This window comes from Vicia villosa, unplaced genomic scaffold (assembly GCF_029867415.1).
Source record: "Vicia villosa cultivar HV-30 ecotype Madison, WI unplaced genomic scaffold, Vvil1.0 ctg.000422F_1_1, whole genome shotgun sequence".
In the NCBI taxonomy this organism is placed as follows: domain Eukaryota; kingdom Viridiplantae; phylum Streptophyta; class Magnoliopsida; order Fabales; family Fabaceae; genus Vicia; species Vicia villosa.
This window is the reverse complement of record NW_026705199.1, coordinates 39,864-65,167: the sequence shown is the minus strand read 5'-3', so window position 1 is coordinate 65,167 and position 25,304 is coordinate 39,864. Positions and strand designations below refer to the sequence as shown.

Genomic DNA, 25,304 nt, shown 5'->3' with positions numbered 1-25,304 from the left:
TTTACAAAACCTTTCTCCTATTTTGCTTTCTCTATCAAACTTGTGTTTTATGGAAAGATTGGATGGAGGATGTTGACAACGAAATACCCAAGTTGTTGAACTGTATGCTTTCAAATAAAACTTTGCTGACGATGTACAGGCATTGTTTCAATTCCCAAACACTGGAGAAATAAGGAAGTTAATCCCTTGTCAACCCCTTTGAGCCTAGAAGTTGGTGTTTTTTTTTCTATACGAAATAACCCACATTTTAACCCGGGGCAGGGTAGTTCTCAGTTAATTTGGTTGTGCATTCTATTTTAAGAGAATCATTCAATACACCTTTCAACAAGTGTTTTAATCACAAGCTTTCCTCCGCATACATCAAAGAAATACTGGAGACGCCAAGCAAAAGCCAATGATGGGTCATTATAATTATTAAGCAGGATAGTCACTATCTTTCAAAAAAGTATCAAAAAAGAAAATCAAAGAAAAGTCTGCTAAGTCAAAATCAAAAAATGACTTAGGCAAAAATTAAGGCATCCCGCTGACTGTAAGTTCAAAATAAACAGTTCAGGCAAAAGTTAGGGATATCAAAAGGGAAAAAGGAGAGATAAGTCAATAAATTCTTGAACCACAAAATGTTGTGACTATCAAAAGGAAGAAGTGACTGGCATCTCCAAGTTTTCTTGGCTTGTGAACTATCATCATTACAACAGGTAAAATTCCAAAAGTCTCTTGGTACCTGAATGCATATTTTGAATTAACTGGATTTAGGAATGAAGATCATCACGAAGATGGGGTGGGTTACAAAAAATTTGAGCCTTATACCTTTTATTTTTTAAATCGTGAACTTGACCACATTACAACCTTCAAAAGCCCTAATTGAAGCAAGGTTTATTTTGAAAGCATACTACAACAAGGTTGCGTAAGCTGACTCCCAAGAGATTTACCAATCATTTATGTTGATACCATATCTTTGCTTTATCTTTCACGTTGATTGTTTTAACCTTTATATTTTGAACAAGTGATTCCATTTTCTTTACAAAATGACTTTGATTTCAAAAATATATTTTGAGCATTGCATTAAAATTACCATTCTTGAATAAACATTTTATTTGCAAGTAAGCACTCATCTTCTAGGAAGTTCAAACAGTTGAGAAACTTGATCAGTGATCCTGTCAGGGGCACATTCCTTCAAGATCCTGTTGTTCAGATGTTTAATCAAGATTTGTTGATCAGAATATCCTCTTCAAGATGTATACTATGGCAAGTCTTCCCAACATTCATTTCAAGAGTTGAATCCGTGATCAGTTCATCCCCAACATAGTTCAACTGAAGCCATGATCAGTTAACTTGCAACAATTACTCAATCAGGGGCAATCTTCTTCAGCAATACTCAAGCCTAGTTTATCAGTTATTCTCAAAGGATCATTTGTTTGATACAGTTATCAGTGTGACAAGAAGTTTGTTCATGCATCTTCTTTCCAAGCGGATTTTTTTTAGAGTTCCCGTGTTGAGGAATCAAAGCTCCAATCTTGCCTCACAAAAGAGTCAATCCCAGTTGTCATAAATGACTACATTGCATTGAGCATTCATCATGCATAGAAAACTTTAACATCATGCATAAAAACAAAATCATGCTCATTTACATTCTTCTAAGGTCCTGTTGTTGTCAACATCTTACCTTGAGATCAAAGTCCAACTTACTTGGCACCTACCCAAACAAATTTATCCTTTTGATTCGTTTTGTCTGTATCTATCTGATATTCTTCATGATATGTCTTGTTTGTTCTGACAATTTTTCAGAACTTTGTCACCTTTTATTCAAAGCTTCTATGGATGTCCCAATTCCAATAAAGTGTTATTACCTCATTCAATGTCACTCTTGAATGTCTCTGAGTTCAATCATGTTTTATCTTGATTGTCGTTTGATGCTGCTGCATTCATGGTTTATCTTAAAACGCTTTTGATATTTTCTTCTTAAAGTTCAAATCATGTTTTACCATGATTGACCTTGGTGTTCTCTAATCATGTTTTACCTTGATTGTCACTTGGTATTCTCTAATCATGTTTTACCTTGATTGTCATTTGGTATTTTTCAATCATGTTTTACCTTGATTGTCATTTGATGTTATCCAATCATGTTTTACCTTGATTATCCCTTAATGACATCCAATCATGTTTTACCTTGATGGATCTGTGACGATTATCTAATCATGTTTTACCTTGATTGTCCGTTGATGATTATCCAATCATATTTTACCTTGATTATCCTTAATGACATCCAATCATGTTTTACCTTGATGGACCTGTGATCATGTTTTACCTTGATTGTCCGTTGATGATTACCCAATCATGTTTTACCTTGATTGTCATTCGATGTTGCCCAATCATGTTTTACCTTGATTGTCATTTGATGTTGTCCAATCATGTTTTACCTTGATATTCATTTTATGTAGCCACATTCATGTATGCCTCAGATATTCTCTTCTCAAAGTTCAATCATGTTATATCTTGAAAGCTTTTGTCAACTGTTTCTTTCTTGTGTGAAGTCTGATTCTATTCCTAGATGACGTATACCTTTTCCCTAGCGGAGTCTGTTTACTTCTCCCCATTGGTGTCCTGTTTCCATCTCGTAGAAATCATGTGAATTCATAATCATAAGCATTACATTGCATCTCAGGTTCAAAAATTGTGTTTTTTCTTATATATTTAAGTCTCTTCCATCACGTTAAACCGAAGATTTACAATCATCGTGTCTCCGGATAGAAGAAACTTAAATAGGGGCATCTGTTGCACCCCAATTTTTGACCTCTGAGATCCCATCATTTTCTAAGTGTTATGATCATTATTGTTATACCCCAAAATTCGCCCGCGTTCTTTTTTTCAAAAAAAGAAGTCAACAGACTTCTGTCTAAAAATTTGGATTTTTATACAATCTTGGATTTTTATTTCATAAATATCCTGATTTTATGAATACTCAATTTTTAGAATTTTTTATACAGTATTTTGGTTCGCTGTTAAATTTATCCTTTCATAAACGCCAAATACTGTTTATCACTTCATACACTGTTTATTTGAGATTTATTTTCAGATAAATGATGCTGACGCAGTTCGTGCAGAATTAAAATTTGCAGGCGCGGAGTCCGGGTTTCAGATTATACTGCTAGTTACCAGTCAAACCCGCTATCAGCGCAATTCTCCGTGTTTGTACCATCAGTCAAATCAATTTTTCGCACTTCAAATTTCCAAGATTTTGTTCTAGAAGTCTTCTGATAATCACGTGGTCAACAGAGACTCAACACTGCACAAAAATCAGGTACGCCTAACTGTCTCCTACACAAACAGTCCCTAACTAGGGTTTTTGTTTTTTTTCAGGAGAACGAGTTTTTGAGACCTCAAATGGATTTCATGGATCTCCATATGTCTCAAAATACCACCAGACAAATTTTCAAACTTCGATTCGCTCAGACGCACAGTCAACAGCTCAAACAGTCAACAGACGACCAGTTTGACCAAAAACTCAACAGACAGTCAAAAATGCAATTTTTTGTCAACATCCATATTTTGTCAAAAGATTCATCATGTGATCAATGGTTGATCATAATTCATCAAGAAAAGTTCAGAAATCGACAAAACTCAAAATTGCAAAATTAGAGTTTTTTAGCTAAAAGTCAACTGAACTTTGACCGACCATAACTCTCTCATAATTTATCAGAAAAATTCCAATCAAAGCTCATTCTCAAGGAAATTCAATTCTTTACAACTTTGATGTTGGGACCAAGGTCAAGAAATGCTTCCGCCTAAGAGATATAAGCCAAAACATTACAGGTCATTTTCAAAGTCAACAAAAAGCAGTTTTTTGTCAAAGCCCATATCATCAAGATAACTTCTCCAAATGCAAAAACGCTTCCAAAGTGGCTTGTAGAGGACATCTTGGGCTTTCCAAAAAGTTAAAGAACACTTTCATAGGATCAAAATTGAGGGAGATATGCCTTGATGAAGTTGACCTTTTTTGGAAAAATGCATGAAACAAGTAATGACCAAAATTTGATTTTTTTTCAAAAAGGCCAATTCTTTTGTGATTCAATCTTGATTCTCATATGTTTAAAGGGCATCCACGACCCATCCATGATTCATGACATTTTTATTTCATTTTAATTAAATTTTATTCATTTAAAGTTTAATTAAAGTGAGATAATTCAAAGATATTATCAAAGATGCTTATGGTTGCCAATCAAGACCAATTCAAGATGCTTAAATATATTATTGCAAGATTGAAGAGAATAATACTTGAGTGTTTTAACCATGGTTAAGAAATACACTCATTGAAAATATTCCATTATCATATTTTTTCCACAAAATCAATCATGACAATTTCCACTTGCAAGGCTTCCAAGATCAAATTCTTTGCCTATAAATAGAACTTCATTTCTTCATTCAAGAGGAGGAAAAAAAGGGAGAAACAAGAGGAGAGCACAACAAACACCAAATCCATAGCATAAGTTTTATATTTTCCAAAAGTTTCAATACACTTGTAAAAATCAAGGCTCATTCAAATAGCCACTTTCAATCAATTTCAATCACTCTATTCCACTCTTGGGACATCATAGAGTAAGTACAATGTAATTTTTAATATGTAGTAGTGTTAGGAGTTCATGAATTAAAAACTCCATATTTATGCATATTTTCAATTTCTCAAAAAAAATGTTTTAATTTTAGTTTTAAGTTGATAAAATGTTTATTTAATTTTTAACATAAAAATATTTTATTTCTTTTCATAATTAATTTATTTTGCTTAATTAATTAGTAATTATGTAAATATTGCTTTTTTTTTAATTATTTTCAACCAATCAAAAAACTCCAAAAATATTTTCCTTTTAGATTTAGGTTTATATTTTTTATAATCTAATTTTTGACATATAAAATAATATTTTTCTTGTTAAGTTTAATTATTTGTATAATTATTTGTTTAATTAACTTGTTAATTAACTTAAAATCAATTCCAAAAAAATCACAAAAAAAATCGAATTAAGTTTAATTTGTTTTTATATTTATTTTTGTATATTATTTAATATTATTTCTTATCTTTTTCTTTGTCCCGAATCAGAATAAAAGATCAAATATGGCAGAGATTGTATGCAGTTGATTTAAGACTTTTGGAAATTTATCGTGTAGTCGCTATGATTCTATCAAGCTTCTGATAAATTTTCATCAACTTTAAATCCGAGATCATCATTCACTCACCATCGATCTTCACTAACATCGTGAATATACTTGACTAGCTTCAAGATGATTCACGTGCTAACATACTAACAATTGACTTTAATTTCCACATTTTATTATATTGTCCTTTATATTTTTTGCTTTATGCTTTATTTTATTATTTATTATTTATGTTTCTGTTATTTTTTCTTTTTCCACTTGGACATATTATTTATATTTCTGTTATTTTTTCTTTGTCCATTTGGACATATTATTTATATTTCTGTTATTTTTTCTTTGTCCACTTGGACATATTATTTATATTTCTGTTATTTTTTCTTTGTCCATTTGGACATATTATTTATGTTTCTGTCATTTTTTCTTTGTCCATTTGGACATATTATTTATATTTCTGCTATTTTTTCTTTGTCCATTTGGACATATTATTTATATTTCTGCTATTTTTTCTTTGTCCATTTGGACATATTATTTATGTTTCCGCTATTTTTTCTTTGTCCATTTGGACATATTATTTATGTTTCCGCTATTTTCTCTTTGTCCATTTGGACATATTATTTATGTTTCCGCTATTTTTTCTTTGTCCATTTGGACATATTATTTATGTTTCTGTCATTTTTTCTTTGTCCATTTGGACATATTATTTATATTTCTGTCATTTTTTCTTTGTCCACTTGGACCATACTTTACTTTTATGCTAAAACACTAATAAACAACAAAAATCTAAAAAAAACGCTTAAGGTTCTCTCTTGGACTACTGGTTACTATCCCTAGCATTTTGGAGATTTGGACTTATGGACTTAGTGCCTCTAGACCCCTATTCTGTTATTACTCTATGGTTGTTCTGTCTGTCTGGCATTGGATTGTTGTCTGTTTGTGTATGCAGGTATTTCCTTGAAAGTCCTTGATGGTTAATTCCGAGGCATTGAGATAAGGATTTTACCTGAAAACAGCCGTTACTCTGCCCGATTTTCATCAGAATTTTAATGTGATTAATGCAAAGTGGTGCTAAAGATAATAAGTTCATCTGGATCCCCAAGTGGTAATGCGTCGGTCAACTGTTGGTTTCTTATTTTGGTCAGATCATTCTCTCCTTAAACTTTTATTTTAAGCACTAGGATAGCCTCTTCATCTCCTCCCACTTCTTAAATTTTCAAAATCTTCTCCCTTTTTCCAAAATCTTCTTATGTTTGTAAAACCTCTTTTAAAAATCTTTTCTTATAAAATACCTTTTGCCCTTAGTGGCTTTTCTTTCAAAGTTTAGACACGATTAAATGTTGTAGTGAGTTGTGATACCCCACGATTTTGAGATTGATTGATATAATGGAATCTTTTCCACGTGAGAGAGATAGTGTCATACTCGTTGATTTTCATCCGAGTTGGAGCTCTTCTTTCATTTGTGATGCAAAGAATCTATTTGTTCTCATGATCAAGATCAATGGCTGAGTATTTCTCTCCGACGACGATAAAGTGTTTATTCCTTTTAAAAAAAAAAACCGTTTTCCCTTTTAAGCGGAACTACATTAGCTCTGACTTCTCCATTGCACCGAGGAGGTATGTAGGCACAAGGCTTAATGTCTTGCCGAGCTTATTTTAAAAATCAAACAAGAGCAAAAGTGATCTAAGCAAAACTAAGAGCCCATGGATAACCATGGATACAAAGGGTGCTTAAAACCTTCCCTTTGTATAACCAACCCCCCGAACCCAAAATTTGTCAAAAGGTCTTTTTCTGTTCTTTTATGCCTTTCCTAAATGTTGGATAAAATAAAAGTCGGTGGCGACTCTTGCAAAAAAAAAATATATAAAAAAATCAATCAAAAAAAAAGAGCAAGGAGTCAGTTCGCCTCAAAAAAACCGAGTTTACAGAAGGTGATCAAGAAACCAGTTTGTTAATGTAGTTCTAATTTTATTTTGCTACCAATGTCTTAATTCATCTGGTTGTGAGCATTTGAATTGAAATAAACATGGTTGTTAAAGTTAATTGTAAATGTTAATCATGCATCTACTGTTTTTTCACTACGCATTTGATAGAAAGTTACGTATATTGTAAAGTTCGGGCGGATTTTGAAAGAGCTGAAGAAGATTATTTCGGCATGAGAAATAGAGATCGCTAGACTTACTTGTGGATTTTAATTTCTCTTAAAGTTAGAGTTTTTTCAGTGTAGTCTTTATTTTGCAGCTTGATGCCGACTTTAAATTAAGAGACATGAAGAAATCATACAAGTTTTAGCACTGCAGCATGAGCTATGTACCTTAATGTTTATCACTGTGAGAAATTTGTTTCAAATTGGTCCTCTTTTGTAATTTTGTCTATCTTTATCATTTCCTCTATGATCTCAATTTTATGATGATAAAAGTTACATTTCTAATGCATAAATGGTTTACAATTTACAATATACGTAGCTAATTAAGTTAATGTCATGCTAATTGTTAATTGGCCTAAAGTTGGCCTATATGTTGCCAAGTTTGTTGGGAGCTTATTTCCCACTATGGATTATTTGTAGCATGTGTATATTTGTATAATAATATGCTTGATGTCATGTTACTGGGAAGATTATATTTTTTGTTCATTTTTTAGCTCATTTTTTAATAATATATGGAAAAATATATGGCTAATTTAAATATTTTTATATATTGAAAAATTATATTTATTATCCAATTATAAAAAAAATTATATGTTTATCTTAAAAATAATACATTCTATTGTTTAAATAATATTTTTTTTTCTTTTCATTTTATTTTGAAAACAAATATCCATAACATATCAGTATCCACGGGTTTAAATGAAACTACCAGTAGCCACGAATTTAATGAAATTATGTGAACCAGAAAAATGAAACTATTAACCAATATTCTAGTGTAAGTGTAGACACGAATTTAATGAAATTATATGTACCAGAAAAATGAAACTATTAACCGTAGTATTGAATAGTAAAAAATTATCAATTAATTATATACGCAAAAGAATATATTGTTGAACCAAATATTTTTAAACGGTCTTATTTTAATAAATGAGAATAAATATACAAAAACCAAAATAATATCTAAACAAAATATGTCATAACAAAAATAATATTTAGATAAAAAAATACTATTGATTTAAATATTTTTATATATGAAATTTTTTTATAGATACCAATTTATTCTATTTTAAAATCATAAAGTCTTTTGCTTAAATAATTTTTTTTTACTTTTTTCATTTTTATTATATTTTAGAAACAAATGCACGTAATGCATCAGCGCGAATACACGAGTAGTAAGATGGTAAGAATCTGTGCGATTCTATGTGTTATTACATTTTTTTATAATTAAAAAAATAAATATATTTTTAATAATGTATAACACGGTTTAATTATTTATGTTACTTATATTTATATTTAGAAATTATATTGAATTTAAGATATAATATTTTTTAAGATAATATATAAAAAGTGAACTATATATTATTGGAGTAATCATTTCTTTAATCATACAATATAATAAGGCAAAATGAGATTTTTGACAATTTTGACAAGTCTCATAATTATATAAAGCTTATTTTTTTTATTATTTCTATTTTTAGAATTTTTATTATTTGTGAGCTTAGTATTTTTATTTTTTTAATCATACAATATTACAACCATTTATTTTTTATGTATAATATTAATAAATGATATTTTATCTATATTTTTTTATCTATATAATAGTAATTTAATTATAAGTAAAATTTATAAATAATTAATTTTTTTAAAATAAGACTTCTTACTTTGAAAATATTTAACCGTGCCTCGCACGGGTCTAACTACTAGTAATGATTTATATGAGAATTAATTCTGTAAATGACACACCTTTTGAAGAATACAATACCTACCTTCTAACTAATAACTATGCTCTTTCTTTTTTAATCATAAAATGTTATTAGCACAAATTTTAAGATTTTGAAAAATGAAAAATGTTTTGGTAAGGTAAAACAGTATTGTGAGATCTCAAAACCTAGAATTAATAATCGCACATGATTTAGTTTTTATCACAAATTATTCCATATCTATCTGATAACAATGAAACTTGTTTGAAGCCAAGGATTTTGCATAGAAAACAAAAATGTGAGTCAAATATCGCAACAGAATGTAGAAACTAACAAATGATATAGAAAACAAAATTGTGAATTTATTATCTATGGTGGAAGTGTTAGTGTTAGTGTTTCATGCTGTCAAGGCTTATCCTACACTGAAAGCCATGGTTTTAAATTGCGTACCGCATCCGCATCAGGCCTCAATTGCGGTATGATTGCAAATCACAATAAAAACCGCATCGACCGCATCATAACACCGCATCGGCCGCATCAAGCCGCATCAGACCGCATTTGGCTGCAACAGATTATGCAATGCTCGCAAAAATTATTTCATCTACCTTTTCTTAAAATTATATTGTAAATTTAAAATATATTTTAAAAGAATTAATGATATTCAAAAGGGAGACAACTTGTTAATGAAATATATATGAAAATTTATAGAGGAAATGGAAGGAATGTGAAATCAAAATAAATAATAAAATATAATATTTTAAGTTCATAAATATGAATTCACACCGCAACGACCGCATTCCGCATCGCAACAACCGCAATAGCCGCAACCGCAGTGACCGCAACCGCATCCGCAACCGCAACCGCAATTTAAAACTATGCTGAAAGCTATAGGACCTGATGTTGTTTGATAAGTAACAATGTCATGCTTTCAGTAGGATGAAAAGTAATTCAAAAGTTGAAGATTGAATGTTTAGTTGTTTTGCTTACATCAACCAGAATTACAAACTAAATGGAATGAATATTTGCAGTACATTCAAAAATATCAGAAACCCCTTCAACAAATTTATGAATTTAGTACAAATCATATTAACAACTCTCATAAGGATATGGTGGACTTATAAAGGCCAGTTTGGAAATACAAGTCAGATTAACAAATTTTATATAAGCATCATATTGATCACATAAAACAATGAAGTTAGTTACAGTAAACATAATAATTTCTCAAGTTGCATATAGCATGAAGTTACTGGGCATCAGACTAACCATTAAACAAATAACAATATCATATGTTAACATATAAGCTGTAATTGAACCTCTAAACCAGGTCAAGAAGCACAACATCTACCAAGGTGATATCAAACTCTCAACATATACATCAGGTGTCATCTCACCCTCGTTTTTGTATTGAAATTTAGGAATCTTGAAATTATTATTTATGGAATCATAAACAACCAAACTACTTATTCCCATCTTCATACACTCCATCAGCACTTTGTCATCCTCTGAAATATATAATGCCTTGGTATACCCATAAAAATGACTTTCTTTCATGTGAGGAACAATTAACAATTTCGTCCAAGACTTTTCATTACCGTATTCTTTCATAATCCAAACATCACAAAACTCGTCCCTCTTGTCAAAAAGGAGAGACAAACAACCCCGCAATGTCCCTAAGGTCAAAAAAGAGGTAATATCATCAAAGACCGGCAGTGCAAATTTTTTATAAGACTCTTTCTTCTCCAAATCAAGAGAAACAATGGACCGTACAGCAGCACATACCAACCAATTAACAGAGTCATTCACAAATGTTCCCAATCTAGACTCTAGAATAAGGTTAGGATCTGGGACATTCCGAATCCTTCTCCAATGATCTGTACCCAAAATATGGACGCTGGCTTCTATTTTTCTACTAAGGTGATTAACAGCAATAATCTTATAATTATTAATGAAACTGTCATGCACTAAGATATAAAATATTTCAACAGAACTTTGGTCTGGAACTTTTAGAGGAGGCAATATTTTGAATTTTCGAATGAAAGGGTTACACAACATAGCCGAACAATTATCTATCTTAAGACATACGATGCCGTCACAAGTGGAAGCTCGATTACCATAGTCTCCTTTGATAAGAATCTCTCTAATACAGTACCTGAATTGTTTGACAGTAGCAGTGAACGGGGAACTGAAGACAGAGGAGATATGGGAATGTAAAAGAAGAAACTCAGGTGAACAGTACAGGTCGGTAGGGGTTAGGATGAGGTGGTGGCGGTCATGGTTGAAGGTTGACAAACGGAGGTGCTTCTTGGCAAACTTGGAATCTCGGGAGATAAGAGTATTCCATAAATTGCATACGCAACGGAATCGAATGAGGTGTTTGACGGAGAGTCTACAAAGTATTTCTGCCACCAGATCTAATGGAAGATGCAATGATGTTAGGGTTGGTTGAGATTGTTTCTTTCTTCTGGCCATCATCTTTACTAAGGAGACCAAGGCTAGGAGAGGGAGATTCAGAGTAACCCTTTTATAAATTTATTTAGGTTAGATTTTTTTTTTATTATTCTACGATTCCTTTATCAATCAAGTAACCTATTTTTTTAAATAAGTTACTAAACAACTTATATTTAATTTTAAATCTTAAATTGAAAAGGTTGTTATGTTACTCTCCGCCCTAATATTAGTTGCTTTCACATTTATCTTAACAAACTACACATATTTACTTATTCTGTATCGTGGATAATATATTATTAATTTAATTATTTTATAACAAATTTTTTTAATAATTATTTAAAAAACAATGGTTTATCAACATTTATTAATATAAATAATTGTCCATCTACACATTTCTTTTTTTATTTTATCTACTAAATAGTTATTTTTATCAATTTGTAATTTTATTTTAGCATAATTTATCTTAATAAATTTCACTATTTATTATTTAAATACATTTTGTGCGTATCCATACTATCATATTTTTTATTAATTTTAATTTAATTAAAATAATTTTTATTTCAATAAATTTAATTATATCATTTTAATTGCTATGCATTGTCAATGTAAAACGTTTTACACTATCATCGCATCTTAACCAATCAATTGTATTATTTTTAGAAAAGTTAAAATAAAAGTCAAATATTTAAACTAGTCAAAGTTGTGATTAATTGAAAGTGTAAGTTTTTTTTACATTATTGATGTATTTCAATAAAATTCTAGTTTTTATTGCACACATTCATGGTTTCTTCATTTCTTTCCTCCCTGCCATGAAATTTCTTCTCATTTCCCTGAAGTTTTAGCATATCCCCCAAATCTTTTTGAAGATGCTACCAAGAAACCAAATAGCAATACTCCTCTTTCTTCTTCAGTGATCTTGAAATCAGAAGCTTCCAAATCGTTTGCACAAGTCTTAAAGGAGGTTTGTGATATCCCAACATCTCAGCTCCCAATACCAGTTATCAAAGGGGATAGACCCTCTATTATCATTCCAAAAGATGAATACAGAGCTGGAATTGAAGAATGCAAGAATAACCTTCATGGTAGAGTGATTTGTCCTAAAGGAGCTACACCGCTCACAGTCGGCGCGCTTCGTTCGAAGCTTACTTCTCTGTGGGCTGAAGTGAAAGGTTGGGGAGTTATCTCTTTGAGAAAGGGCTTCTATGAATTCACGTTCTCAAACATTGAGGATATGCGAAGAGTTAGAGCTACAGGTTCAATCGACCTCAACCCAAGTTCGTTGAAGTTGTTCGCATGGACTAAATACTTTAATCCTACTCTGCAAAACAATACTTCAACTCAAGTTTGGGTTCATTTTTTTGGGCTATCTCAGGAATATTGGAGGACTCATATTCTTTTTGTGATTGCGAGCTGTGTTGGTACACCTATATGCATCGATTCCACATCCGCCAAATCTCGTGTTGACAGAACTTTTGGTCATTTTGTGAGAGTTCTGATTGATATGGGTCTTTCTTTTCCATTGCATCATAATGTGTTAGTTGAAAGAGAAGGTTTCGCTTTCTTTTCAAACATTGAATATGAGAAGTTACCAGCTTTTTGTGGTCATTGCAAAAAATCTGGCCATGATGTTCATGACTGCAAAATGCTTAAAATACTCCAATCTAATTCGAATGTGAAGAATCAAGAAAATATGAAGAATCAAGAGAATAAAGAGACTGTGGAACATAAGCCGGGGGAAAATCCTCCTGAGCCTGTGGAAAATTCTAAAGAAAGATGTATAACTCGGTGGAAGAACTGACTTTTATTTTTGCAAGTAATGTTGCGGTGAGCAAGAGTTGCCACTGACTTTTATTTTATCCAATATCTTGGAAGGGCAAAAAGAATAGAAAAAAGACCTTTTAAGAAAAACGGGCTCGGGGGGTAGATTATGAAAAGGGAAGGCGTAAGCACCCTTTTCATCCGTAGTTGTCTACGAGCTCTTAATTTGCTTAGCTCATGTTTGTTTGTTTGTTTTGAAAAGAAGTGTAAGGACTTTAGCTTAAAAGCGTAGCCTTAGTCTTTGAAAAGAGAGATGTGAAAAGTTTTTTAATTGAGCTAAGCATGTTAAGAACACTACCCTAAGTTAGTCTTTTTCTATGCTTTTTACTCTTCTAAGAGATATAGGGCTATCCTTACCATTTGGGGTAGGTAGTCCTATTGATTGGATATGCGGGACAATCGAAGGGTGATCGAAGGTCGTTGAAGGAAACATGGTAGAGGTACCTTTAGCAATTCGAATGGACAATCATCATTTTTCGTACGCAATAATCTAGGGACTATATCATATATTCGTAGGCAACATCGAGGGTCATCGAGGGACTTATGATCTTTGTGATGATTTTTTAACCGTCGGGACTTTTGCTAATGGGTACCTCTATATTCGAGGGACACGACCATATAATCGAAAGAAACCAAGAGGGGTGTATCTTAGGGGTGAGTGTGTGCAATGGATTTAGATTAGAATATTTTTGTTTGAGATTAATGAGCTACGATTCAATTTTGAAGTTTTTTCACTCCCTATTTTACTAACACACGCAGATATATATTGCAGCAAAAATAAAGGCGGAAACATAAAATACTAACTATTACAGGGCTTCGGGGAGGGGGATTACAATAAAAATTAGGAGTGCGGGAATTTAAAGCCCTGAATTAAACTATTACAACCTGTGAGCAATTGCATAAATTATAAAAAAAATCAAGTGAACAAAAAATACAACCACGGAGCAGTTACAATAATGGGCGCAAAAAAATCAAATTAGAGTAGAGTCAGGATAAGTTTGAATTTAACGAATAAAATTCGAAGTTGAAGTTAGTTTAGAAAAAAAACTAATAATTACTAATTAAATCTATTTAATTAAATTACTTAGTTAAATAAAATAAACAATTATGTATCAGTCCTAATTATTTAACCAATTTAACCTATTTAACCAATGAACAGGTTGCCAACTCACGAACAGTTGATGCATAGAGGAGTCAATCATTGTCGTTTCGGAGGTACATGCGTCTTTTGCATTAATTCTGCTGAGAACTTAGACCATCTGTTAGTCAGCTGTCATTTTGCAAATTTGGTATGGGAGAGGGTCATGAATTGGCTAGGTGTGCCGGTGTTCGCCGAAAGTTCTGTTTTGCAGCATTTTTTGGGCTTTGTGACAGCATTGAAAGGAAAAGCAAACAACAAAAGGGCTCTGTTATTTTGGTTGGGAGTGTGTTGGGCAATATGGACTACACGTAATAACATAGTTTTTAATAGCGGTGGATTCGGTGTGGAAGATATTGTGGACAAAATAGTTGTGAGTACATGGTATTGGCATGTTGTAGGATATAACTCTAAAAGGAGTAGAGATTTTTACTCTTGGTTTAGAAGTCCTTTGGATTTTGTTTAAAAATTGTATCTGTTGTAAAAGGTTGAGTACATTTTGTACTCTTTTCTAATATATCCCATGGCTTATAAAAAAAAAATTGTCTCTTTTAGAAAGTCCTATTTTTTTTACTAGTGTAAATTGTTCTCTAATTTTGTTATGTAAGAGTTTTAAATAGCCAACTTCTCAAATGAAATAAACAAACTTTTCAGTTTATCAATTTTAACCATCATTTATATAGACCGAGACAATAGAATAGTATAGCAGCTTTTTTCATCTTTAACCAGTAGCAAAATTAATAGCAAGATCATTTGTTAACATAAAGGCCACAGCCGAGTCTCTAAACCACGTCATATAGAACAACATCTACAAAGGTGATATCAAACTCTCAACATAGACCCCTGGCGTCTCCTCAGTGTAGATGTAGTTTTAAAATTTAGGAATCATAAAAGTATTATTTATGGAATCATAAACAACCAAACTATATTTTCCAATGAAATATATAATGCTATCGCATAGCCATAAAAAACACATTCTTTCATGGGAGGAACAGTTAACAATTTAGTCCAAGACTTTTCATTTCCATATTCCTTCTTAATCCAAATATCAGAAAACATGTCACTCTTGAGAAAGAGGAGGAAAAAATAACCCCTCAATGTCCCTAAGCTAATATAAGAGATAATATCATCAAAGACAGGCAGTAAAACTCTTTCTCCCAAATTAAGTAACATTAAAGGAAAAAAATTTAAATAACCATGTTTAATAAAAAAAAATACAAAAAAAACCATATTTTCGGGGTATTTACCAAACTGTCTAAGTTTGGGTTCCCAGTGTTAAAAAAGGGTGCATGCGCCAAACCATTTGGCTAACCCTAAAAAAGGGAGTGTTTGCGCCAAATGGAATGGCGCATTAGGCTAGCTTTTTGCCCTAATAGCCATTTCATTTGGCGCATAAGGCCTAATCCTTTTTTTTTTCTTTTTTTTTTTTTAATTTTTTTTAGTTAAGATTTGTTAATATATATATTTTTAAAATTCCATTTTTATTTTATTAGTTAAGATATATATTTAAATAAATTTTCAAAATATTTTTTTAGTCTTAAAAATGTAGTGAACAAAACGTAAACTGACATTTGTAAACGGAAAATGTAACATCGGTTTCAATATAATAAAGAAACGAAACATCGATTACAAATAATTAGAGAAACGATACATCGACACAATTGATTAAAGAAAATACAACAAAATGATCAATAGCGTCCATCACCAACACTACCACTGATACACAACTAACATCCAACAGAATATAACTTCAAATCCCCAAAAGAGATATGGATATTTCACCACCCCTCGAAACCGATAGTCGCCAAACACCGATCTAGAGAGTAGCTGGAAAACACAAAACGAAAGATAATTTTCTACAAAAAAACACATAACCATCGAGCCAACAACAGTGTTCTTACGATATTGACCACATGCTCTGCTTGAAGAATCCCAACAACAGTGTTCTTACGATATTGATCACATCGATGAACCTATGTACCAACTAAAACTCACAGCTTTAGTTCAATGTGTATAATACTAAGCAAACTATCATTATGAAGCACGTCACTCTTGGGCAACTAATAGAAAATCCATTAGAAATTTTGAAAAATCATTTGGATTCATACAAGTGGGTCCACGTAACACAAAACCATACAATTTTTTTGGCAATCAATAAGCATATCCACTTATTTACTTGAGTTTTAGAGTACGAAAACTTGTATGCTACAGAATAGCATGCTAAGACAAGTTCGAAAAATTGCTCTAAGTTATATAGTGATAATATTTGTATTAATACAATGCCTGCGAAGAAATGTGATGAATCACACCTTCAATAAAAGCTGAGTAACATCCTCCATCGTAGACACTTGATTCTCTGTAAGATTCTCAACATACACACTTGATTTGACATCTTCTCTAATCTGGATAAAGGATAACAAATCAGTTTCAGTATAAAGCAGTGAAACATGATAAACAATAAATAAAACCTGTAATGGTTAGGTTCTACTACCTGAAGGTTCCTTTGACTTGGATCCAACAAATATGTGATTTGTTCATTGTATATCTGCCAAAAACATTGTGTTATTATGCGGATTAAAATGAAAAATTTAAGATTAGGAACATTGAAAGAAATAGTTAATCAATCAACCTCAAGAAAAGAGCAGTTGCACTGATAATTGAACTGTTGATCAGAATGCTTTGTTTGCTCCTTTGTTTGCTCCTGTGAAGTAAATAAAACTGTAAACAACCAAAAACTCAAGATCTTCAAATAATTTAATTAGGAATATAACCGAACTCTTACTTCTTTTATGCGCGGAAACAGTCTTTCAAAAACACGGGGTGTAAGTTCTTGTTGCTCTTTTGCTTCAGCCAAAGAATTGGCAGGACCCCACATAGTATACGTCTTCCCAATCCCCGTCTAACAATTTCAAAAAGAGTATATAAAGAATCAAATCTAACAGGAACACATTATGAGAAACACAACTATCTGCTAGAGGATAGACCTTGATTATTCAAATCAAGCAATATACACAAACCAACAATAGCATCACAATTCAAAGCAATGTTTAGGAAGTGTCTATATATGGTTAAAATGTTATGTCCTATATAAAACTTAAAAGTAAAAGTAAGAATAAAATGGCATGAAATGAACTTACCCACACTGGAATGAAGACTGTGTAAGTATGTAACTCATGCTATAATCCCTGCACTCCAAGAATAACTTTAAAGATAAATTAGGACAATTCAAAATGAAATTATTGGTAAATATTACCTATTCATAGCATATACAATACAGTTTTGAAAAAAAACTTACATCTATATTAGAAAAAAATGAGCATGAAGGACTGGCAAAATGAAAACCAAAACCATCAACGTCCAAATTCATGAGAAACAGAAAAAAAAAACATAGTAAGCTGAACTTACCACCATTAATAACAGATAGCTCCTGGTATATATTATAAGTATAACTGTCATAATTATCAATCAACAAAGTCCTCACAAAATCTGGCTTTGGTAGAGACACTTGTACCCTTTTCTTTCTTCTATATGACTCCTCTAAATGCCCGTGCATCAATTGACAACACACCCTCGCGTTTCTTCCATCGCAATTACATACATCTTTATTAACGAAAGAAGAAACTCTTACCGAAGATTTGGACAAAAGAAAATTCACATTCCTACACTGCTTGGTTTCACTTGTAGGACATGTGAACTCAGAAGACAACAACCGCATTGACATGTTCATTTTGTTGCTGGAAAAATGTACAAAAGCTGCAGATAAATAAGCATACATTTATTAGCATAAACTCTACTATCACTGCTATTTGAAAATTCACAATCAGTGGTCTTGAGATCGGCAGCTTTGTCGACGATGTTAATTTATTCCTGCTGACGCCGTATAACAACTCAGCACCACATTAATATGATCTTGTCCAACGCCTCAGCTTACCCCTGATCCTAAATCAAAGATAACAGTCTCTCCAACAACCCATTGACGGGCTCACTGTGGTAGCAAACATATCTCACTTCCCTCTTACTGCAGTGTGCCTTCCTTAGATATGTCAATTTTTGCTGTAACATGTATGAAATATGCCTTGATGGATCATAGAAGTTGCAGCCAGTATTAACTTCCCAAGAGACTGTTATGATAACACTAAGTAACTTCCTCAAGGACAGTTATGAGAGTAATCATTAAAACAAAATGACAATACTATTGGCAACGTCTGCAACAACACAGAAACCGTGAAACATCCAACCACTAATAATAAAATGGTTTTCCTCGACTAAAAGAGAAAAAAGAGAATGCATAATAAAATGGTTTTCTTCATAACATGTAGAGAATTCATAACATGTAGAGAAAAAAGAGTATCACCCTTAGTTGTTGTCTCATGTCCCTCACAGCAAAATGACCAAGAGGAGGATACTCGGCAAAAGTTTCCACCACCATGGGCTTTGTTGGAATCATCTTAACCATACATGCATCCCCATTCTTCAAAAGCTTTGGCTCCTTCTCAATCTCCTTACCGGATCGTCTGTCAATCTTGGTGATCAATTTAGCAAACTTCACAGCAATGTGAGAGGTGTGGCAATCGAGCACTGGTGCATATCCGTTACCGATTTTTCCTGGATGGTTCATGTGATAACTTGGGAAGTGAAGTTGGCAGCTTCCTTGGCAGGGTCATCCTTGTAGTTGGATGCAACAAAACCACACTTGAGATCCTTGACAACAACATTCTTAACATTGAATCCGAAATTGTCTCCTGGAAGAGCCTTAGTGAGAGCCTCCTGGTGCATCTCAACAGACTTATTCTCAATACCACTTTCTCTATGAATTCCAACCGAACTTCCTCACCTGATCACCTGATAGAGTTTATTTGTTAAACTGTTAGTCACACAAAATGAGATTAAATAAATATGAAAATATAATATACTCCTTCATTCCATTTCTTCTCATCAAACAAAACAAAAAGGCAACAACAAATCTAACAAAATACTCACAAAATTGTGGAAAATAATAAACAACAATGCATTGATTGAGAGTAAAGGATTTGTACCGAGCAGTGATGCCTGAGGCTATTGTTTTTGCGTTGATGATGATGTTGAGTCGTGAAGCTTCAAAGGATTCTGAAACATCTGCAAACAATCAACCAAAGGCTTACCATATCCTATTTCAACAGATGAATATGTTTCATCTCAACACCACACCCATCACTTTCAAAAGCATCCCTCCCACACTCCTGAGTTTGAAACCCGCCCATTCTAGCAAGTGATTGTTTACCTGTAGATAACAAACCCTTCTTAACAACCAAATTCTCATTCATTATGTCATCATTTTCAGCCACACTCACATCACCAATCACACTATTATCTTCAGAATTGGACGACAGCGACAAAAACGAATAAACAAATGCAGTAAAAACCAACATATCAGGTCATTCAACCTTTAATTCACTTCCCTTTAACTCATAATCATCCTCTTCTTCTTCTTTATCCACAACACAATCGAACCATTTTTTAGAAACTATAGAATAAAAATTAATGCAATAATTAAGGCTATAATTTAGGATAATCGAATTGAACAATAAGAGAAAATTATGGAGAACTTACAGAAAAATGTAATAGCCATGGGAATCAACACAAATAAACAACATTGAACATCTCATTTGATAAAACATTAACAAAAATTTATCAACAAACCTCATCTGTAAGAATCTCAAAAAGCAGAGACTGGAATCAGTCAACAAAATAACATTCACACGGCGAGCCGCCATTCATCTACACGCATCAGAAACCGTCGTCCCATCAAGAATTGTAAGAGCCTTGGACAATTTCACCTTCTTCACTGCTCTCTCTGTTCCATCACCCATAATAAAACAACAAAAATAACAAATCAATATAAATTTCAGTTTCATAATTATTGAAAGAATAAATTTCAATTCCATAGGGAAACAAAACCCTAAACGAAGAAGCTGCAAATTTGTTTCATGTGAATAATAAAATGGGAATTTGCAAATTTGTTTCATGTGAATAATAAAATGGGAATTTGATAATCCAAATTCAGAATCAGAAACCGCTGTAAAAGAAGAAGATGGGAGAGGAAGATTGGAAGTGGGTGGTGAATGATGAATCAGTTCGTAACCGTGGAGACAATAAGAATACGTAACCGGCAGAATTGATAGTTTGGAGAAAAAAGTTATGAAGATGAAAACAAAACAAATTTAAGAGGATTGAATAAAACATTATGCGACTCCTCTCTTGAATTTGTCTAAAGAAAACTGAGTTAAGCATATAATTGCAACTTAAATTGGTCAAATTTCGATTTAACACATTATACAATATTAAAATAGAGCTGTATATATGTATCTACAACCTGTTTTATGTTGCAATTGGCAAAATCAACTACATGGTACCGGCTGCTACTTTTTGTTCACACTGTTCGCATCATGCTTTGTTACAGCCAATGATTCAATAGGGTGTTGCCAAGCCCACTCAACCTGCATTTCAAAATCAAAGTAACGCCATGAAAACAATCGACTTAACTTGCTCAACCAACCAATCAATAAACATGAAACTTTTTTGTTAAACAAAAACAACCTCATAATACATAGAAAGCAGAATTCGATTAAAACATGAAGAGCAGCCACATTCGTTGGGAACCCATACATACATAAAACCATCTCCCAAGGACGCTTGCTCTTAGTTCTCCAAGCTCCACTCCCAATTTCACCATTGTGTTGCCTGATCCGACGCCGCAGATTAACCGTAAATCTGCAAAACATAAAATCAAACCAATTAAACAATATAAGAACTTAAATATCCACAGTAGATGAAAATAGATTAATTGCAGATTACCGTTCGAGTAAATTCCTCTCTGACTCTCTAGCGTTTATGAACAATTAGCTTAATAAGAGAAACCCAAATCGAAACGAATCGCCACCTGAAATTCAAAGCATAAAGAAAATCAAAATACTACAAAGAACCAATCAATCCGTATAACTCAAGATGACGATGTAGATGCGTCGCTAATAGGAAAAAATAAGAGAGATTGGTTTGGAACTTTCATCAAACACTTTATAGATCAGGTGCAAAGCTCTGTATTTTGACAACACATTAACATCAACAACAACATAATACCACACAAACGAAAGAGAAGCAAAAGAAGGAAGGAGTACCAGAACCGAAATCAAAAGGGAGATCCATGTTTTTCGACCACCAGAAGACCGCTTGAAAATTGCTTCGATGAAAACTTTTGACAAAAAAACACCAAATAGGAGAAGGAAGAGAATATTTGTAATACCTGAAAACAAAATATAGGAATACACAAAATCAAGAACAACATCAACACGTAGAAATCACAGAAGAATCGAAAACGAAAATCAAGATTAAATGCTTACCCGAGCTTTCGCGCATCTGAAGGGTCGTGAGAAAGCGAAACCAATCACCGCGAGCATCATCCTTCCGGCCAAGATCGACGCAGCCGCAGACACCATACAGGAAGATGAAATCGAAGAAGAGATCCTTTATCAGACCAAGCATTCAATATTCCATCCCATCCATCGCCGGACACCTCATCACCGATAACGACTCTTCCTCCTCCGCCGTCGTCGCTGTTAGCGTTGTCGATTCGTCTTCCAGAAGACCGTTTAGCGTCGCTCCACCGTCGGATGTGAAGAGTAGAGCCACGTTGTTTTCTTCTTGCATGTCGGAATCCGATTGGTGGTGAGAGAAGAGATTCAATAGGATTGATAGTGAGAAAGAGAAAAATAGGAGAGCGAAGAATCTACCATAAAAACAGAAACGCAACGGATTGTGGATTGTAAACGGTTTGAGAATTTGGAAGAGGATGGTTGAAGGGCAGTTATGAGGAAAAATGATTTGAGAACCGTTTTGGGAATTTGGAAGAGAATGGTTGAAGGACATTTACGATGAAGAGAGTGGAAATTGAAGAACGATTGAGGCTGTTTTGAGGATGCTGATGTGGATCAACCATAGAAGAGTTGCTGATGTGGATAGCCTAAGAAAGTCCCAAATGGTAGACTTTTCTTATATGATAGATTGTTTTTTATTTATAAATAATTTTGTTTTAGCATAATTTATATTAATAAATTCAAATCTTTATTTTTTTAAAAATATTTTGTTTAATTTTATATGCTCGTGTATCATTTTTATCTACCGTAATTATTTCAATAAACTAAACATATCATCTTTCTGACTTGTTAACAAATAAGAAGTATTACTAATTTGCAAACAAGTAAGTGTGTTGTTGGATTGGGGAAAATAGGAGCAAAGTAGGAAATGGAAAATAATGAAGTTATTATCTATGATGAGTGTCAGAGGAACTGTAAAACACTTATTTTCATGATTTTATTGGAAAATTATACCCTATCCCTCAACAATTATGAAAATATTAACTATGATAGTCTAAGAATGATACTCTAAGGCACTTATCTACTATTGGCTTTATTGCCTATCAAATGTAATGAAAACCTTTTTCAGTATCTCCAAAGGGTTGGCCGACACTATCAAACATATCATGGAGACTTACTGCTCAAGATACATAAACCTTTCTCTTTTGAAAAGATATCTTATATCTTTCTTTACTATATTTTTCCAAAAGCAACCAAACAATCCATGATGTCATAATATGATCTTGAACAATAAAACCTTCAAGTTGCCATGTTAGTTGTGTCTTTATTACATCAATAAGTGGTTGAACCAAATAACTTTTTCAACTATTGGGCAGTAATGCCTATAAAAGAAAAGAATGACACTTGCTTATCTTCTTATTATGTGCACATGCATCATATCTAAGCTAGTTGCAATTCTTAACTTTGTGATGCCACCCTTCTTTAACTTCTCTTTTGATTAAGATAACAAAATGTAAAGAGATATAGTGACACATCATTCACCAATAACTTGACCTTCATTTTAGCTTCACAAAGTTACAATGCCGACTCATAAAGTTCTGCTAATGTAAACCATCTCATCATCCTTTACCTTTTTTGTTTTAATTTCTTTATACCTATTTTTCCATAATACTGCAGTTCTCCAAAGAGTTGGACAACGTGTCTTGTACACCATGAAATCTTGCTCCTCAAGATATATAAACCTTTCTCTAAACCTCTAAAATTAAACCTTGTTAACTTTATTTTTTAAAAAGCTTACTTATATATATCTTCCTTCTTTACCATCTTTTTTCTAAAAGTAACCAAACAATCCATGATATCAATATATTATCTTGAATAAAGTCCATCAAGTTCCCATGTCAGCAGTGTCTTTATTATATCTCCAACATCATAGTCGAGTCATCCAACAAAAGGCTCAAGATTCACTTCCTACTTTTCATCCCTTTAAATACTACCTCCTTACAATACAAAGGGACTGATCTAACCAAGTGAGTCTAACTTCCTTAAAATCTACTAGCTATCTCTTTAAACAAAACACAAACCTTATTAATCATTCAACATGCAAACCTCACTTCTTCACCAGCTAATTGTCGGAACTCCAATCATATATGATCAGTTTCAAAAGCAGGATAGCAGATACTTACTTGATTCTGCTTCTCTTCAATCTCAATATCCATCATCCGAACATCAAAGCAAATGTAAGACTTTCTTTTCCTTTATAGACGGACGAATCACGATTATCTAATCTAATTTCATTAAGTATTTTGATGATTTTACTAATACAGAGTACTTTAATGTTTCAGGTAGAGTAAGTTCTAACCAGAAAAAGCGCAGCAGGAAGGCCGATAGTAATTCTGAAATTACAACGAGACTTGGGACAAACATATCTGAAACTATCAAGAGAAAGTTAAGCTTAGGGGCTCGAATTCTTCAAGTGGGTGGAGTAGAGAAAGTGTTCATGAAGTATTTTAGTGTGATCGAGGGGGAGAGGCTGTTGAAAGTTTGCCATTGTTATCTGTCTACCACATCTGGCCCTCTAGCTGGTCTCCTCTTCATCTCCACGGAAAAGGTTGCCTTTTGCAGTGAGAGGTCAATAAAAGTCTTTAACCAGAAAGGTCAAATGTGTAGGATCCACTATAAGGTAATTCATGAACAAACCTATTCATATCTGAGTCTTCCTTGTCCAATATTTTGTTAAGATTCTCAAAGGTATATATATGTGTGATGTACAACAGGTTTCCATTCCAGTGAAGAAGATAAAGAGTGTGAGGCAAAGTGAAAATGTTGAGAAGCCAAGACAGAAGTACATAAATATAGTTACAGTTGACAACTTCGATTTCTGGCTTATGGGTGTGTCAAAATATCGTAAGACATATAAATATCTCGAACAGGCAATGTCTCAAACTTAGTTGAATTTAAGATATAACTTACAAGAGATGATATGCAGCAAGTAATTATATGGCAGCTGTAATTGAAGATATGCTTGGAGGACCAAACATCTCGCGTAAGTATTGGCTTTTCACTCAAGATTGAGCATTGATATATAGCAGATGCACATGCTGTCAACACATTGTTGATAAAGTTGTTGATGCAAGAGACCATTAATTTGGAACAAGCTTTTTAACAAACACCAAACAGTGACAGTTAGAGACAGGGATCATATTAGGAAAAGGTATCCATTGATCCATAGAGAGAGAAGCCTATTTTGTGTAGAAATTTTTCAAATGTGAATCTTTTACAATTATTTAGTTTAAATAGTTATTGTATATTACATCCACAATATGACCGGATCCTGTTGCAGACAAAACCGATACAAATTTTCACTCTCAAAAACATTACAACTAATTACTTTCAAACAAAAGTTCAATCCCTAGTTATTAAACTAATAATCAATTATAAGATACAAAAGGTAAATAAAAGAGGGATGCATTCTCACAATGGTGGTGACACAGAATGGTACTATATCAAGGCTTCATGGTTAAGCAACCGCGTCTTCACATTGATCAGCCAATGTAATGTTGTCAAT

The 25,304-nt window shown here is 32.7% G+C and overlaps 4 protein-coding genes across 11 annotated transcripts; 1 reads left to right on the top strand and 3 right to left on the bottom strand.

Moving 5' to 3' along the window:
* Positions 1-10,327: 10,327 nt before the first annotated feature.
* LOC131628065 (F-box/kelch-repeat protein At3g23880-like) lies at positions 10,328-11,038 on the bottom strand. Its single transcript, XM_058898927.1, has one exon. The coding sequence runs from the start codon at positions 11,036-11,038 to the stop codon at positions 10,328-10,330; it is 711 nt and encodes a 236-aa protein (XP_058754910.1).
* Positions 11,039-16,088: 5,050 nt separating this feature from the next.
* Positions 16,089-19,155, bottom strand: LOC131628092 (kinesin-like protein KIN-12A). Of its 8 annotated transcripts, XM_058898955.1 has the most exons (9): positions 17,796-18,704; positions 17,686-17,716; positions 17,528-17,575; positions 17,173-17,289; positions 17,020-17,091; positions 16,882-16,935; positions 16,700-16,792; positions 16,292-16,363; positions 16,089-16,217 (listed from the first exon to the last, which is right to left on the bottom strand). In XM_058898955.1, the coding sequence occupies exons 4-9, from the start codon at positions 17,263-17,265 to the stop codon at positions 16,101-16,103; spliced, it is 501 nt and encodes a 166-aa protein (XP_058754938.1). In that variant the 5' UTR covers positions 17,266-17,289; positions 17,528-17,575; positions 17,686-17,716; positions 17,796-18,704; the 3' UTR covers positions 16,089-16,100. The 8 variants fall into 8 exon arrangements, with proteins under 8 accessions (XP_058754938.1, XP_058754939.1, XP_058754937.1 ...); XM_058898956.1 differs by lacking the exon at positions 17,686-17,716 and having other exon boundaries at positions 17,528-17,592; XM_058898954.1 differs by lacking the exon at positions 17,686-17,716.
* Positions 18,539-19,166, bottom strand: LOC131628064 (elongation factor 1-alpha-like). Its single transcript, XM_058898925.1, has 3 exons — positions 19,017-19,166; positions 18,745-18,912; positions 18,539-18,595 (listed from the first exon to the last, which is right to left on the bottom strand). The coding sequence occupies exons 1-3, from the start codon at positions 19,164-19,166 to the stop codon at positions 18,539-18,541; spliced, it is 375 nt and encodes a 124-aa protein (XP_058754908.1).
* Positions 19,167-23,768: 4,602 nt separating this feature from the next.
* Positions 23,769-25,204, top strand: LOC131628034 (GEM-like protein 7). The gene is made up of 3 exons (XM_058898897.1): positions 23,769-23,976; positions 24,082-24,419; positions 24,514-25,204. Exons 1-3 carry the CDS (start codon positions 23,838-23,840, stop codon positions 24,685-24,687), a joined length of 651 nt encoding a protein of 216 aa, XP_058754880.1. The 5' UTR covers positions 23,769-23,837; the 3' UTR covers positions 24,688-25,204.
* Positions 25,205-25,304: the final 100 nt, after the last annotated feature.

Excerpts from the sequence above, each read along its gene's own strand:
- LOC131628034 (XM_058898897.1), top strand. The coding sequence starts at position 23,838 with ATGCAAACCTCACTTCTTCACCAGCTAATTGTCGGAACTCCAATCATA. Across the intron at positions 23,977-24,081 it reads ATCCGAACATCAAAGCAAAT|GTAGAGTAAGTTCTAACCAG; the intron begins GTAAGACTTTCT and ends TTAATGTTTCAG. Across the intron at positions 24,420-24,513 it reads TGTGTAGGATCCACTATAAG|GTTTCCATTCCAGTGAAGAA; the intron begins GTAATTCATGAA and ends GATGTACAACAG.
- LOC131628092 (XM_058898950.1), bottom strand. The coding sequence starts at position 17,846 with ATGACAGTTATACTTATAATATATACCAGGAGCTATCTGTTATTAATG. Across the intron at positions 17,092-17,172 it reads TGTTTCCGCGCATAAAAGAA|GAGCAAACAAAGGAGCAAAC; the intron begins GTAAGAGTTCGG and ends TTTACTTCACAG. Across the intron at positions 16,936-17,019 it reads GCAACTGCTCTTTTCTTGAG|ATATACAATGAACAAATCAC; the intron begins GTTGATTGATTA and ends TGTTTTTGGCAG.
- LOC131628065 (XM_058898927.1), bottom strand. The coding sequence starts at position 11,038 with ATGTTGTGTAACCCTTTCATTCGAAAATTCAAAATATTGCCTCCTCTA.
- LOC131628064 (XM_058898925.1), bottom strand. The coding sequence starts at position 19,166 with ATGCACCAGGAGGCTCTCACTAAGGCTCTTCCAGGAGACAATTTCGGA. Across the intron at positions 18,913-19,016 it reads CTGCCAACTTCACTTCCCAA|ATTGACAGACGATCCGGTAA; the intron begins GTTATCACATGA and ends TTGATCACCAAG. Across the intron at positions 18,596-18,744 it reads ACATGAGACAACAACTAAGG|ACGTTGCCAATAGTATTGTC; the intron begins GTGATACTCTTT and ends GTGTTGTTGCAG.